The sequence below is a fragment of the Megalobrama amblycephala genome, linkage group LG14, assembly GCF_018812025.1.
Source record: "Megalobrama amblycephala isolate DHTTF-2021 linkage group LG14, ASM1881202v1, whole genome shotgun sequence".
Classification (NCBI taxonomy): Eukaryota; Metazoa; Chordata; class Actinopteri; order Cypriniformes; family Xenocyprididae; genus Megalobrama; species Megalobrama amblycephala.
In genome coordinates, this window is record NC_063057.1 from 40,195,091 (window position 1) to 40,212,907 (window position 17,817).

Here is a 17,817-nt window from a genome sequence, read left to right on the forward strand (position 1 = left end):
TTTTTTTACTTCGTGCAAAATATATATTTCTAAAACTCCATTTGCGAAAAATGGCATCAAATCATTAGTGTCGCAGACAGGAGGGCCCCCCCCCCCCCCACCTCACTACATTGGACTATTCCATTATTTCACTTACTGCGCATCTGCGAAAGCGACAAGGCTGTAATGCGCCAAAAAACTGATGAAGAAGAAGTGATTGACAGTGATAGACAGAGTGTACAGAGAGAGAGTATTGACAGTAAAAATGAAGCGAAGCTACCCAAGCGGTGCTGAAAAAAGGAAGAAATAGGAGGAAAGCACAAAGTTTTTAGCAAAATTGCCGAAGTTAACAAACTTTTTTGTGATGCCCGGCCCCGCTGACAATGACAACAACGCTAACACCATCACGACTGTTAGCATTGCTGCTAGCGTGGAGGAGCTACCCGTTGCCGCCGGCGCCGACAGTGCTAGCCCAGGCTGCTCAAGCGATATTGCTGCTAACGTTACATGCACGGCAATTTTACAGGATGAGGAGGATCCTTCAACTGCAGCTGCAGGTAACAAAACTTCTGCGTTCACTTTCAGTGACAGTGATAATAATGATGACTACGTCTATGACGAAAAAGACGACAATTCCATTTCCAATGAACAACTAATGAGTACTAGCAGTCATTCTGACCAATGTGTTACACTTGAACTTGAAGATGACCCAGCACTCTGGCCAAAACATCTCACTGACAAAGAGCGCTGCTCAATAGTGCAGAGAGGCCCAGTTCAGAGCAAGGATAGAATTTATCCTAAAAATCAAGAGGGCAGAAGATTTACAAACAGCAATTATTACCTGCAAATGAAGAATGGAGAAAAAATAAAGAGGTCCTGGCTCGTGTACAGTGAAAAAAATGACTGTGTTTTGTGCTTTTGTTGCCGCTTGTTTGGTAACCGAGAAAAGGCCACTCAGCTAAGTGCAGATGGGTTTAATTACTGGAAAAATCTTTCTGCACACTTGAGACAGCATGAGAGGTCAGCAGAACACATCACAAACATGGATGCTTGGCGCAATCTTTCACAGAAACTACAAACCAACACAGCTATAGATCAGGTAAACCAAGATCTAATTGCTCTTGAAGTAAACCGCTGGAAAGAGATTTTAAGACGACTTATTGCAATTGTAAACTATCTGGCAGAGCACAATCTTGCATTTCGTGGCCACTCAGACAAATTGTTTGAGGCTGGTAATGGAAATTTTCTTGGACAAGTGCAATTAATGGCTCAGTTTGACCCAGTGATGCGAGAGCATCTGAGGAGAATTCAGGCAAAACAGCTAAGTGACACCTATTTAAGCAAGAATATCCAAAATGAACTTATTTCCCTTGTGGCAAAATGTACAACTGATGCAATTGTAGAGAGAGTGAAAACAGCCAAATACTATGCAGTAATTATGGACTGCACTCCAGACCTCAGTCACAATGAGCAGCTCTCAGTGGTGCTACGAATTGTTAATTGTGAATTATCAAAGGGTGTCTCCATCCATGAGCACTTTGTTGGATTTCTTCAGGCACTTGACACAACAGGAAAAGGCTTATGTGAGACATTTTTAGGCCAACTAGAAACACTAGGATTGGATCTTTGCAATTGTCGAGGCCAGTCTTACGATAACGGGAGCAACATGCAGGGTAAAAAGCAGGGAGTCCAAAAGAGAGTGCTGGAAATAAACAACAAAGCGTTATATGTTCCTTGTGGAAGTCACACACTGAACCTTGTTGTTGGTGATGCAGCCAAGTCCTCCGTGACGTCCATCAGCTTCTTTGGGCTGATACAGCGACTTTACAATCTTTTCAGCTCTTCAGTTCAACGTTGGAGTATTCTCAAAGAACACGTCAAGAATTTGACACTTAAAGCATTGTCAACAACCAGGTGGGAGTGTAGAGTTGAAGCTGTGAAAGCTGTTCGCTACCAGCTGCCTGAAATCGTGAAGGCATTAACTGCTTTAAAGGAGTACGCCACAGAGAAAAGAGATGCAGATGTTGTCTCAACAGCTGAAAGCATCTGCAAGGAGCTGCAGAAATGGCCTTTTGTGGTAAGTACCATTGTGTGGTACAATGTGTTGTTCCAGATAAACAAAGTGAGCAAGATCCTTCAGAGCCCCAAAGTTTCAGTTGAGACAGTGAGAGAAGAAATCAGGGCAGTGAAAGAATATCTTCAGGAATTTCGCAGTCATGGATTTCATTCTGCGAAAACAGATGCCAGGGAGATAGCAGAGAAGCTTGAGGTGGAGATGAGCTGGCCTGAGGTGCGTCAGAGAAGAAAAACCAAACAGTTTGAGTATGAGGGAACAGAGAAGACTCAGTCAACTGCAGAAGAGCTCTTCAAAAGAGAGTTTTTTCTACGTCTAATAGATACAGCTCTTGTCACAGTAGAGAACAGATTTTCCAACATGGAAATCTTCTATGAGCTTTATGGATTTCTCTACTCACTCGACACAATGAGAAGCACTGAGAAGGAAGGGAAGCTGGATGAATGCTGCCACAGATTAGAGCAAAGGATGGATGACATTGATGCAGAAGATCTGAAGCTTGAGGTTAAGGGTGCAGTTAGGTCATTCCCGCCACATGTCTCATCACCATTTGAGATGCTTGACTATATATATAAAGAGAATTTACTTGACATATATCCAAATTTGAGTATAGCTTTCAGACTCCTCCTCACTCTCCCTGTTACAGTAGCTTCGGGTGAGAGAAGTTTCTCATCACTGAAACTAATCAAAACGTACCTCAGATCAACTATGTCACAGGACAGGCTGTCTGCTCTAGCTGTTCTCTCCATCGAGCAGGAAGTCAGGAAGTCACTGGATATGGAATCAGTGATAGCAAGATTTGCTGAGGCCAAAGCTCGCAAGGTCAGATTATAGTGATTTAGACATGACAATACAGACACTCACTCACTCACAGACACACTCACTCACTCACAGACACACTCACAGACACACTCACTCACTCACAGACACACTCACAGACACACTCACTCACACTCACAGACACACTCACTCACACACACAGACACACTCACTCACACACACAGACACACTCACTCACACACACAGACACACTCACTCACACACACAGACACACTCACTCACTCACACAGACACACTCACTCACTCACAGACACACTCACTCACACACACAGACACACTCACTCACACACACAGACACACTCACTCACACAGACACACTCACTCACACACACAGACACACTCACTCACACAGACACACTCACTCACTCACAGACACACTCACTCACTCACTCACAGACACACTCACTCACTCACTCACACAGACACACTCACTCACAGACACACTCACAGACACTCATTCACACACAGACACACTCACTCACACACACACACAGACACACTCACTCACACACACAGACACACTCACTCACTCACTCACTCACAGACACACTCACTCACACACACAGACACACTCACTCACACAGACACACTCACTCACACACACACACACACAGACACACTCACTCACACACAGACACACTCACTCACACAGACACACTCACTCACACACACACACAGACACACTCACTCACACACACAGACACACTCACTCACACAGACACACTCACTCACACACTCACAGACACACTCACTCACACACACACAGACACACTCACTCACTCACACAGACACACTCACTCACACACACTCACAGACACACTCACAGACACTCACTCACACACACAGACACACTCACTCACACACACAGACACACTCACTCACTCACAGACACACTCACTCACACACACAGACACACTCACTCACTCACAGACACACTCACACACACAGACACACTCACTCACACACAGACACACTCACTCACTCACTCACAGACACACTCACTCACACACACAGACACACTCACTCACACAGACACACTCACTCACTCACACACAGACACACTCACTCACACAGACACACTCACACACACAGACACACTCACTCACACACAGACACACTCACTCACACAGACACACTCACTCACTCACAGACACACTCACTGACTCACTCACTCACAGACACTCACTCACTCACACAGACACACTCACAGACACTCACTCACACACACAGACACTCACTCACACACAGACACACTCACTCACACAGACACACTCACACAGACACACTCACTCACACACAGACACACTCACTCACACAGACACACTCACTCACACAGACACACTCACACACACAGACACACTCACTCACACAGACACACTCACTCACTCACAGACACACTCACTCACTCACACACACAGACACACTCACTCACACACAGACACACTCACTCACACACAGACACACTCACTCACTCACACAGACACACTCACTCACACACAGACACACTCACTCACTCACAGACACACTCACTCACACAGACACACTCACTCACACACACAGACACACTCACTCACACACAGACACACTCACTCACACAGACACACTCACTCACACAGACACACTCACACACACAGACACACTCACTCACACACAGACACACTCACTCACACAGACACACTCACTCACTCACAGACACACTCACTCACAGACACACTCACTCACAGACACACTCACTCACTCACACAGACACACTCACTCACACACACTCACAGACACTCACTCACACACACAGACACTCACTCACACACACAGACACACTCACTCACTCACACAGACACTCACTCACACAGACACACTCACTCACACACACAGACACACTCACTCACACACAGACACACTCACTCACTCACTCACAGACACACTCACTCACACACACAGACACACTCACTCACACAGACACACTCACTCACACACAGACACACTCACTCACACAGACACACTCACACACACAGACACACTCACTCACACACAGACACACTCACTCACACACACAGACACACTCACTCACTCACAGACACACTCACTCACACACAGACACACTCACTCACACAGACACACTCACACACACAGACACACTCACTCACACAGACACACTCACTCACACACAGACACACTCACTCACACACACAGACACACACACTCACTCACACAGACACACTCACTCACACACACAGACACACTCACTCACACAGACACACTCACTCACACACAGACACACTCACTCACACACACAGACACACTCACTCACACAGACACACTCACACACACAGACACACTCACTCACTCACTCACAGACACACTCACTCACACAGACACACTCACTCACACAGACACACTCACACACACTCACAGACACTCACTCACACACACAGACACTCACTCACACACACAGACACTCACTCACACACACACACTCACTCACACAGACACACTCACTCACACAGACACACTCACTCACACACAGACACACTCACTCACACACACACACACTCACTCACACACAGACACACTCACTCACTCACTCACAGACACACTCACTCACACACACAGACACACTCACTCACACAGACACACTCACTCACACACAGACACACTCACTCACACAGACACACTCACACACACAGACACACTCACTCACACACAGACACACTCACTCACACACACAGACACACTCACTCACTCACAGACACACTCACTCACACACAGACACACTCACTCACACAGACACACTCACACACACAGACACACTCACTCACACAGACACACTCACTCACACACAGACACACTCACTCACACACACAGACACACACACTCACTCACACTCACTCACACAGACACACTCACTCACACACACACACAGACACACTCACTCACACAGACACACTCACTCACACACAGACACACTCACTCACACAGACACACTCACACACACAGACACACTCACTCACTCACTCACAGACACACTCACTCACACACACAGACACACTCACTCACACAGACACACTCACTCACACACAGACACACTCACTCACACAGACACACTCACACACACAGACACACTCACTCACACACAGACACACTCACTCACACACACAGACACACTCACTCACTCACAGACACACTCACTCACACACAGACACACTCACTCACACAGACACACTCACACACACAGACACACTCACTCACACAGACACACTCACTCACACACAGACACACTCACTCACACACACAGACACACACACTCACTCACTCACTCACACAGACACACTCACTCACACACACACACAGACACACTCACTCACACAGACACACTCACTCACACACAGACACACTCACTCACACAGACACACTCACACACACAGACACACTCACTCACTCACTCACAGACACACTCACTCACACAGACACACTCACTCACACAGACACACTCACACACACTCACAGACACTCACTCACACACACAGACACTCACTCACACACACAGACACTCACTCACACACACACACTCACTCACACAGACACACTCACTCACACAGACACACTCACTCACACACAGACACACTCACTCACACAGACACACTCACTCACACAGACACACTCACTCACACACAGACACACTCACTCACACAGACACACTCACTCACTCACTCACAGACACACTCACTCACTCACACAGACACACTCACTCACACACAGACACACTCACTCACTCACACAGACACACTCACTCACACACAGACACACTCACTCACTCACAGACACACTCACTCACTCACTCACACAGACACACTCACTCACACACACAGACACACTCACTCACACACAGACACACTCACTCACACAGACACACTCACTCACACAGACACACTCACACACACAGACACACTCACTCACACACAGACACACTCACTCACACAGACACACTCACTCACTCACAGACACACTCACTCACTCACTCACAGACACACTCACTCACTCACACAGACACACTCACTCACACACACTCACAGACACTCACTCACACACACAGACACTCACTCACACACACACACTCACAGACACTCACTCACACACACAGACACTCACTCACTCACAGACACACTCACTCACTCACTCACAGACACACTCACTCACTCACTCACTCACTCACAGACACACTCACTCACTCACACAGACACACTCACTCACACACACTCACAGACACTCACTCACACACACAGACACACTCACTCACTCACACACACTCACAGACACTCACTCACACACACAGACACTCACTCACTCACAGACACACTCACTCACTCACACAGACACACTCACTCACACACACTCACAGACACTCACTCACACACACAGACACTCACTCACACACACACACAGACACACTCACTCACACAGACACACTCACTCACACACACAGACACACTCACTCACACACACAGACACACTCACTCACACACACAGACAGACACACTCACTCACACAGACACACTCACTCACACACAGACACACTCACTCACACAGACACACTCACTCACTCACAGACACACTCACTCACACAGACACACTCACTCACACAGACACACTCACTCACACAGACACACTCACTCACACACACAGACACACTCACTCACACACAGACACACTCACTCACACAGACACACTCACTCACACAGACACACTCACTCACACACAGACACACTCACTCACACAGACACACTCACTCACTCACAGACACACTCACTCACACAGACACACTCACTCACACAGACACACTCACTCACACAGACACACTCACTCACACACACAGACACACTCACTCACACACAGACACACTCACTCACACAGACACACTCACTCACACACACACACACACACACACACAGACACACTCACTCAGAGACACTCACCCACACTCACTCACACACAGACCAAAGAGAGAAGAAGAAAAAGACAGGCAAAGACCAAAGAGAGAAGAAGAAAAAGATAGGCAAAGACCAAAGAGAGAAGACGAGAAAGATGCAAAAACAGAGACCAGGGAAATAAAGAAATGGTCAGAAAAAAAGGGAGAGCAGGAGAAAGTCAGTGAAAGAAAAAATGTAAACATTTTAAAAGGTAAGTTATTTTTACTAAAATGATGTCTCCATAATTGATCACTTATTGTCTTGTGTGTTTCTTCTCACTTTAGTAACACAAGACAGAAGTCCAAAAACAACATGTAGCAGCAAGCAGATCCATATAGAAGATACTATCAGAACAACCAAGGTAAATGACAACCAATGACAGCTCTTCCCTGTGTAAATAGACAATACATATTATTGTACAGAGAAAATTTTATGTAAATACAATTTTACAGAGGATACATCTGTTAAACAGAATGTTGTTCTGTGTTTTTTTATTTTTCTTCTTTTTTTCTTACAGATACAACTCCAGATGTCTATACATCATTGCTGTGTGAAGAAGTAACAAGTAGGGCTTTTTTTTTTTTTTAAATAAGGATTGACAAAAGGAGGGAAACAAGAGATGTAGAGGGCCCCATGTCTGTGTTTGCCTTGGGCCCCAAAATGTCTAAATCCGCCCCTGATCTTTGAAGACAATGGAGACAGGTAAGTATAGGGCTGGGCGATATATCGCATGCGATTGTCACGCGCATATCGTCAGTAAAGCCGGTTCCCTGATTACCGCTAAATTGCCATCACCTGCTGATATGAACGCGATATGAACGCGATATTGCGTAGCTTGTCAGTGAACTACGGCTCTGTCTATTAAATGGCGCTCCATTTGAAAGCAGGTGATGGCAATTTAGCGGTAATCAGGGAACCGGCTTTACTGACGAAATGCGCGTGACAATCACATGCGATATATGGCCCACCTAGGTAAGTAGTCCTTAAGGTAAGCATAACAGGAAGTATGTCTTAACGAGACCAGACAGTGACTGAGTGCTCTGAAGTGTCTTTTATGCTGCGGTGGTGATGAGTGCTGATGAGTGTCAGGTGTTGCTGGTTAATACTCAGGAGAGGGAGTGCGATGTGAAGAGCCTGGCGTGTCTGTGACAAGTGGCCACTGGACCGCACGTCAACGGGACCACCATATTGTGCAGGGCAACGTTCCCTTAGCGCTCATTACTGGAATTGAGAAAAATGCCTTTGTGTACTGCTTGGGGCTGTACAAATCGCTGCACAATTGAATACAGGTCTAGGGGAATGACCTTTTACAGGTAAGACTGAATATTTGTTTCTGGTTGCATTTGAACATTATATAATTATATTGATAGTAGTTGGCCACCAGAGTCAGACTAAAATAGCTAGCGATGTTGCTAGTTAGCTGTTTAGACACGAGTTTACATGATTTCTAATATAATTTGAGCTTATATTATATCTTATTTTATAAACTAAATTTCCTGAAGTTTAAATATGCATCTTTATTTTCTTTATGTCAAGTACTTGTTTGGGCTAGGTGACTGACATTTTGTGAATCTTACTGTAACAGTAGTTAGTTGGCTAACTTCTCACACATTTAAGGTTTCCCAAAGACAAAGAGTTGAGGAGACAGAGGGAAGTAGCTATAAGAAGTATAAGAAATATATTTTTATTTCCTTTTTAGCCCATTGCAACCAGGGCTAGACAAGCCTCCAGGAAAGCTTAGGAGAGCCTGTCAGTTCTCACCATTTCCAAGAGACTGATCCTCCTCTGCCTAATGCTGTGAGTATTTGTTCTACTTAAACCCAGAACTGCTGTGAGCATTATGGCCCTGGTCATATTCAAACCTCTCTGTCTCTCACTGAAAATGATTTTTTTTTTTTTTTTATGAAAACAAATAGAAAATTTGTCATATTTTACTCCCACTCTACTCTTATTTTAATTCCATCACAGATGAGTATGACTTTCATTGTTTATCTGAATTTTAATTTTTGGGTGAACTATTCCTTAAGTAAATAAGTGTGTGTGTGTGCGTGCCATTACGCCTATGGAATGTCCTCACAAAGGCTACGTCCACACGAAGCCGGTGCTTACCCCAAACCGATCTTTTTTTTTCCTCGTCTCAAAAAATATCTGCGTCCACACAAAACCACTGAAACGACTCAAAACAATGTAGTATACATGCCAGACCATTATGTGGCGCTGAAATTCTGCCGCAGAAATGCACTTAAAGCAGCGAAGAAGACTTGGAGAATGCGCATAACCCTGCGCGCTGAATACAAACTTTAGCAAAGCTTAGAAATAACACTTTATTTTGGTTCTGCACCACGAACGCAAGCATCTAGAGTCTGCTGTTGTTGTTGCTGTTTTGTGGTGTTAGCGCGTCTGACTAGGGTTGACACGTGGGGCGATGACATCATCGTTTCAGAAAATATACGGATTGCCCCGTCCACACGACAACGCCAAGCCGGCATTTTCAAATTTTTCCACTCTGGGACCCGGTTTCAAAAAATACTGGTTTCACCTTTCGAAAACGCCGGATCCGTGTGGACGAAACACCTATCCGATAAAAAATTTGTGCGGTTTCACAGAAACGCGTCTCCGTGTGGACGGGGCCGTCTTTGAAGAAACCCCGTCATTGCATTATCGTGTGGACGGGGCAATCCGTATATATTCTGAAACGATGATGTCATCACCCCACGTGTTGATCCTAGTCAGACGCACTAACAGCACAAAACAGCACCAACAACAGCAATAGCCGACTCTACATGCTTGTGTTCATGCTGCAGAAGCTACTGAGCCAAAATAAAGCATTATTTCAACAACGCTGTACTGTTCGCTCAAACTGGCGCCGGCGGGAGGGTCAAAGTAAATGACTAGTTGTGGCAACCAATTGGAATCCTCTCAAGCGAGGACCTCTACATTACGAACCGCGTCATAGCTCATTACCATAAAGCTGACTTGATTTCAACTCTCCTCGACGCTCTCACCGTCCTAGACGCACCGCGCCGCTCTCGCCGGAGGCCCGGAGCTTGCCGCCAGCTCTCATTGAAAATGAATGACTTCTTTCACTTTGACGCTCTCGCCGCTGGCGGTGTGAACACGCAGTAAGCTTTGCTATAGTTTGTATTCAGCGCGCAAGGTTTATGCGCGTGCTCCAAGTCTCCTTCGCTGCTTCGTGCATTTCTGTGACAGAATTACAGTGCCACATAATGGTCTGGCATGTATACTACATCATTTTGAGCCGTTTCACTGGTTTCGTGTGGACGCAGATATTTCTTGATACGGCGCCGTGTGGACGGGATTTTTTTTTTAGAACGAGGAAAAAAAAAGATCGGATTGGGGTAAACTTTGGCTTCGTGTGGACGGGGCCTAAGATAGCAAAACAAACCTGTGTGTTTGGTTTTTAGGGGGATGGAATAACAATCCTACTGCAGGCCAGTTTCAGGGCATTTTCCATTTTCATGGTCAAGGTGTGGTGTCTCCCCAAGCACTTCAGGGAACGTGACACCACAGGATGAGACTGTGTCGCTATCAGCTGTTGAAAAGCCTCCATCCCCTTTTCTGCACTTGTGTGTGACCACAGCTACCTGCCAAACTACTTTGGCAGCATAGTGGACAATGCCCTTGTGGACATTTCTGGTTTTGTGGTGCGTCAGATTTTGAGAAAGCTTCCCTGTGGTGTGTGTCGTGCTGGCTGGGTGGCAGGTGCTGTAACCTGCTTCATTTGACCAGAACTACCACTAACTTACTCTGAAAAACAGTGGAGGGCTGATGATTCCTTCTGAAGGTACAGTAAAAGTGGTCAGATCAGCACAGCAGTTCATTCGACAGTCATCCTCCGGGAAAGCCGTCAGAGTGTCTTTGATCAGTCAGTTTGTCTGAGCTGAGATTGGTTCAGAGGATGTGTTTTTCCTCAAGGAGCACCTTCAGGAAACACAATTTGGAATTGACAACCATCATTTTTCTCTCTTGTCATTAGTTGTGTCTGTCTTTCACAAACTAAGGATGCACCACATTACCAAACTGAACAAACTACCGAGTGGCAACTCAAGACAAAGCTCTAACTCCCCCTGACCCTACAAAGGATTAGCGATTTTAGACGATTGATGGAAAATGTATAGCCTTTTGTTGTTATTATTATACCAATACTATATTATTATTGTATATATTATTCTGCAATTGATATTACATTGTATTTGCGATTATTATTATTATACCAATACTTGAGATTGTCAATATATTATAGTTATAATGTAATATTATTGTCTATATTCTGTAAATGATACTACGTATTCTATTACTATTATATAGTATTATTCAACTATATGCTATTATCAATATATTATCATGATATTATATTATTGTACCTAAACTATTATAGAATTGTACTGTTCATTACTATTTTATTTGTTGTATACTGTATTTATTGACAATATTATATACTTTATTTCTGACTGTAATATTATATACTACAAACTATTTCTTATATATAGGGTATAACAAACTATTTACCATTCTCGCTTTATTTTATATTTACTATTTGCATTGCACTGTAGTTGTACCATATCATGTGTATTACCATAAAGGATCCATCAGTTATCTTTGTTGTTGTATGTTTTGGAGTATCTATCTGTAAATATCTGTATCATTTTAGTGCTATAAAATACAGAGAGCAGCCTGTGTATCTGATGATTTGTTTAATTTTATCAATGGTGGTCAATTCTACGCTCAAGAAAAGCTAAAATTGGGTTAAAGACAGAAAATGCCTTTTTTCACAATAAGAAAACTTTATTTAATTTAATGTGAAAATTAAATTATATCTCAGTATGGGCGTTTTCTTATGCAAGAATAATGCATAATAAGCTCATGCCTGAGCTTTGACTATTTCTTATTAAAATAAATATTTTATATGTCTAACTATAGAGATTTTACGTAACTAGAACCTTTTGTACACCACGTACATGATAAACCACTGAAATCGGTTGATAAATCTAAACGTTATTTTTGTTTTTTTTAGTTTGTATGTGCTTTCAATTATAGTTCTTATAATTCACAGTTCTTATTTCTTAATTGATAATTCTTATTGTCTATAGAAAATCTAAATCAGCAAAAAACGGTATCAGCAGGTCCATCAAGACCCCCAAAGCTTCACAGTCCTATAGCTCTTCCTGGGTCGACATTTCATTCAGTAACGTTGGTTTTGATTTATATGCTGTTTAATATTGATGATCACGTATTTTACATATGCATATGCTTACATCGGCTATTGCTTGTTTCTGCTTCTTCACTTGTGTTTTGATCAGGAGCTTCAGTACTCTTTCAGAAGATGCAAAATAGCACCCCCTACTGTATAACAGTGAAAACACTGAAAGCCATAAATGTCTGTCAATGGCGAATGGAAAAGAGTTAAATGAAAGATACAATGATAGAGCAACAGAATGAACAGTGAAAGTAACAGAAGCTTGTACAAAACATTTATCAGGCATAATTAAGTATGAAAATAACTGAAGGAAATACATATTTGCTAGCTAAACAAATTAAACCAATGAATATGATTCATATTCTTTTGGTTTCTCTACCTGTATTTTCATTGCGTTTGTAATTTTCAAATATATTATAGTTTCAACGGGTACCAAATATGAAAAGTATCTGTATCAGCATAGTTCTGGTGCATTGCTAATAATATTAATTATTTATTTATCTCTAATAATATTATTAATAGGTTTAATATCTTTTTTCAAACCATACTTTGGATTTATTGGTGACATTTATACATATAAAACAGTTCTTAGGACTTTTTATTATCTGGAATTAATTTTTATTTTATTAATAAATAGGAAAACTTAATATGAAAAACTTTACATGTTCCATTGCATTTATTTTATATTTTTTGTAAGTACTAAGCTTGCAGTTCACATGTAAAAATGAGTATTTCTGTAAGTAATGACATCACAAAAATATATCTGTATTTTTTAATAACACTGAGCAAAATTTAATTGTTTTTCCCCACAGTCAATACATAAGTGATTTTTGAAATCGTGTTTTTTCATGTTTAATACTGTAAAGCTGCTTGATTTAAAGCAATCTGTATAATTGTGTATGTGACGTGACTGGGGAGCTGAACTGCAGATCTGGTACAAACATATCCACATCACTATATTCTGAAGTGTTCACCACTTCACGTTTCCCCACCACATTTATTTTGTTACTGAAAGAAAAATGCACAGCACATATTTAAACATTCATATAAAAGCCACTCGAGATGTTCACTTAAGTCTGCTGCCACTAAGCGAAGACTGGAAAAGAACTTTGCAGTGAGTAAATCAGGGCTTTCAGGGCTGGTACAAGACCTCTCTATAACAAAAACTCTTCTGTGAACCTTGAGGTTTACTTTGTTTCTGTTATTTTTCATTGATGGCACATGAAAGGCTTCTCTCCCGTAAAAGTTTTTACATGAACCCAAGGTTCTTCTTAAACTCATGACAAAAAATGATTCTCTCATAAGTGAAGGCCCATGTGGTACTTTAGGGTTTCTTTATATCTAAAACTCTTTCCACATCGATCGCATAGGTACCGATTATCTCCAGTGTGAATTCTCATGTGCATGTTAAGACTTGCTGGTTGGTTGAAACTCTTTCCACAATGATGGCATATGTAGGGTTTCTCTCCAGTGTGAATTCTTATGTGGGCTTTAAATTGTCCTTTGTAACGGAAACTCTTTCCACACTGAGGGCATGTGTAGGGTTTCTCTCCAGTGTGAACTCTCATGTGGTCTGTAAGGTGTCCTTTTTGTCTGTAACTCTTTCCACACTCTTGGCAGGTGTAAGGCTTCTTTCCCCTGTGAACTCCCATGTGGACTTCAAAGTATTTATGCTGACAGAAACTCTTTCCACACTGTTTGCAGATGAAATCACTGCTAGTTTCTGTATTTTGAGCTCTTTTTTGTGAGGAAGTCTTTTCAGTCAGTGAGGAATTAAAATATTTTTCTTCAGTTTTGAAATCATGCTGTTTCTCATTCAGATCTTTCTCTTTCATGTCATTCAGATCTTGATCCTCCTCTTTCAGCACCATCAGGTCTAAAGGGAAAAAAAAAAGATAAAAGTTAACCCAATTTTAAATGGCACTTCTACCGTGCCCTGGCGTGATTGTCCCCACTCCCATGGCATGGTAATGTGTATGACAATGTTGATATGTTTGGTAATGGCGGAATAGATCTACTGCTGCAGGTTATTGCTGCTGCAGAGCAAGTACAGGACTTCCTACTGCTAAAATATACACAACACACTGCTGTGAGCAATTAAGAGTTGCTGCTGCTGCTGCTGCTGTACAATATAGTGTACATGAATTACCCCCCAACAGAGCAGGTGACATGAAATTTGAACAATGCAAGCCAAGTGTACTGTATGTCAGAAAATCTTAACTCTATTGGCCTATGACTGTGTGTCTGGGCTACCACGCCGAATGGCTTAACTCTATTGGCCTATAACTATGTGTGCCTGAGCCAAAAAGCTCAAACATATTCAAATTAGAATGCACATTTTGTGTGGCTTTAACAAATGATAACATGTTGCAGGCTAAACCATCTCGAAACACACACACACGGGTAAATGAAAACATCAACCTTGGAAAAAAGTGTTGTTGATATACATTTTCTCATGATCATTTTCTCATATCAGCTATGCTTAGTCGCAGTAATCTTACATAAATGGCTTGCTGCTGCTGTGTAACTTCATATGTATCGCTGCTGCCCTAAGCTGTATTTTGCTCCTACATCCAATATGAGACAATAAACACCCGTCTTAAACAAATAAGCATTGTTTGATTTACAAGTCATTAACAATAAAATAACTTTACAAAATAATAAAATTATTTTATTATATCTATTGTCCAAGTTAAATTTCTATGAGTTACTACTTGGCATTTCATATCTCTGTCCCATGCAATAGTATGGGATAAATACTTATTCAATGAATGACATAGCCGTAAGAGTGTCCAAAACAGCTAACTAATTTCAGCCTGTAGCGATCTCACACTGCAATGAGTTTCCTTTTTACACGCATGTTGTTAAAGCAAATACGTTTTGAGCAGTAAGCGATTCTGACTGATTGAGCACTCATGATCAACTACATGTCCGTGATCGGCCCCACCGCTGCAAAACACGTTGTAAACAGAAACGACTGACATTCTCCAGAGCGCACGCAAAGATACCCAGTGGATCGTTTGGCAAAATTATATATTATAATACAGCATCAACTGGTTTGAGTATTGGACTGTCTTGCACAATCTAGGTAAGTTGAAATGATAATTATCATTCTGCTTGACAACAATGATGTCTACTGAAATAAACTGACAATAAGGTATCCCACATTAGCAATCGCTGTTTGTCCTGTAGTTATGAAATAGTATATAATTATGCTGAATGCAGCTGATCACGTACTTCTAAGTAAATAAGGTGAATAAATACTAATATATAAAGTTGGACATAGTGGTGTTTTAGAGGTGAAAAATTATTTAAATACTGTTCTGTTTCTCACACAAACCAATCGTTTTGTTTCTTAGGACATCAATGTGTCGTCACGGGTTGCAGGGTTTAATTTGGATTTGTCTGACCATGTTTTTTCTGATCTTCTCAGGTTGGAGGCAACATTAGTATTTGGCTGATCATGTGATCTCAACATCGTCTGTCTTCATGAGACCCAAATAAATAAAACCACTTTAATTAAGACACTCATATGACATTATTCAAAAATATCATTAATTTCTATTTAGCTGGACATTTTAATAAGGATCAAATGACTGAGTTCAGCTTTGAGAATGAAACTGACCTGTTTTTTCCTCAGTTTCTTCTTGTTTCACACTGAATGTTTCTTCAATCTTCACATCTACATTATCCTCTTTAATAAACTCCATCTTTATAATGGTGTGTCACATGGATCTCAGTCGCTTCACCAGGAGTTTTTCTGTGTGTTTGTCCTGTTTAAGATGAGAATAATTAACAGAAAGAAAAATAAAACCACTCTAAATCTCTGGGTGTCTCAATCAGATCTAGTTCAGTAGTTCAGTGCACTGGTGAGAGAATCAGAGTTAATGGACTTAAATGATCTGAATAGACTAAAAACTTTAGAAAACAAGAATTGCAAATCAATAAAGGAACAAACATGCAAACTCTATATTTCATAATCTTAAATGTTCCGTAGGTTACATTTAATAAATTACACAGATAAACATCAACGGTTTGTTGTTGTTTTATATTAGTTTCACATGTTTGTTTATCTGGTCCATTTGAATGAGATTCTTTTCTATTACTCATGTGAATAAACTTTACTGACAAAAACAACGTTCATTCGTGTTATTATATACACATTACAGAGCTACATTCAATAATAATAGTAATAATAATTTTACAGTTGTCTATAAACTGTCTGAAAAAGTTGCATTAATTTAAACACTTTAAATTAATACAAACACAAACCTTTCTTCAGTCGAATCACATCAGATGCAGCAGGAGTGCGACGCAGTTTTTTGACGTCACACCCCCACACCAAAATAAAAGTCCTGTCTGCACGCTAAAACTAATATAAATCTACATACAGAAAATACATTCAAATGTTGATTTATGGGATGAATCATAGATTCTTAAAGTTATCAATACCAAACAGTTTTTCAAGAGCTTCTGGCTTATATCTAAGCAAGTGTGAACTGCTCTAAGTTCAATAATCTACAAAGCACTGATATTCTCAGTCAAGAATAAAGTCAAAATGCTTGGTCTTCATATTAAAAGATTGTAAAGAACTTTAAAATATTTTAAACTAAAATATTAAATCAAAATTAAATGTGTGATTGCAGAGAGATCTAACTATTAGAAATATCAATTTATTCCATCTCAATTTCTCCTCAGAATATTGAGGAAATAAATAAAATCAAATTTCAACTTTTCAACTG

General features: G+C 41.6%; 1 protein-coding gene and 1 long non-coding RNA gene across 2 annotated transcripts; one reads left to right on the plus strand and one right to left on the minus strand.

Moving 5' to 3' along the window:
• The first annotated feature begins 8,779 nt into the window (after positions 1-8,779).
• On the plus strand, positions 8,780-12,215 carry LOC125245311. Its single transcript, XR_007179481.1, has 3 exons — positions 8,780-9,170; positions 9,557-9,654; positions 11,283-12,215. It is a non-coding gene; the product is annotated as an uncharacterized LOC125245311 (long non-coding RNA).
• A 1,145-nt stretch (positions 12,216-13,360) lies between these two features.
• Positions 13,361-17,441, minus strand: LOC125245286 (gastrula zinc finger protein XlCGF49.1-like). The gene is made up of 3 exons (XM_048155823.1): positions 17,348-17,441; positions 16,701-16,848; positions 13,361-14,951 (listed from the first exon to the last, which is right to left on the minus strand). The coding sequence occupies exons 2-3, from the start codon at positions 16,783-16,785 to the stop codon at positions 14,374-14,376; spliced, it is 663 nt and encodes a 220-aa protein (XP_048011780.1). The 5' UTR covers positions 16,786-16,848; positions 17,348-17,441; the 3' UTR covers positions 13,361-14,373.
• Positions 17,442-17,817: the final 376 nt, after the last annotated feature.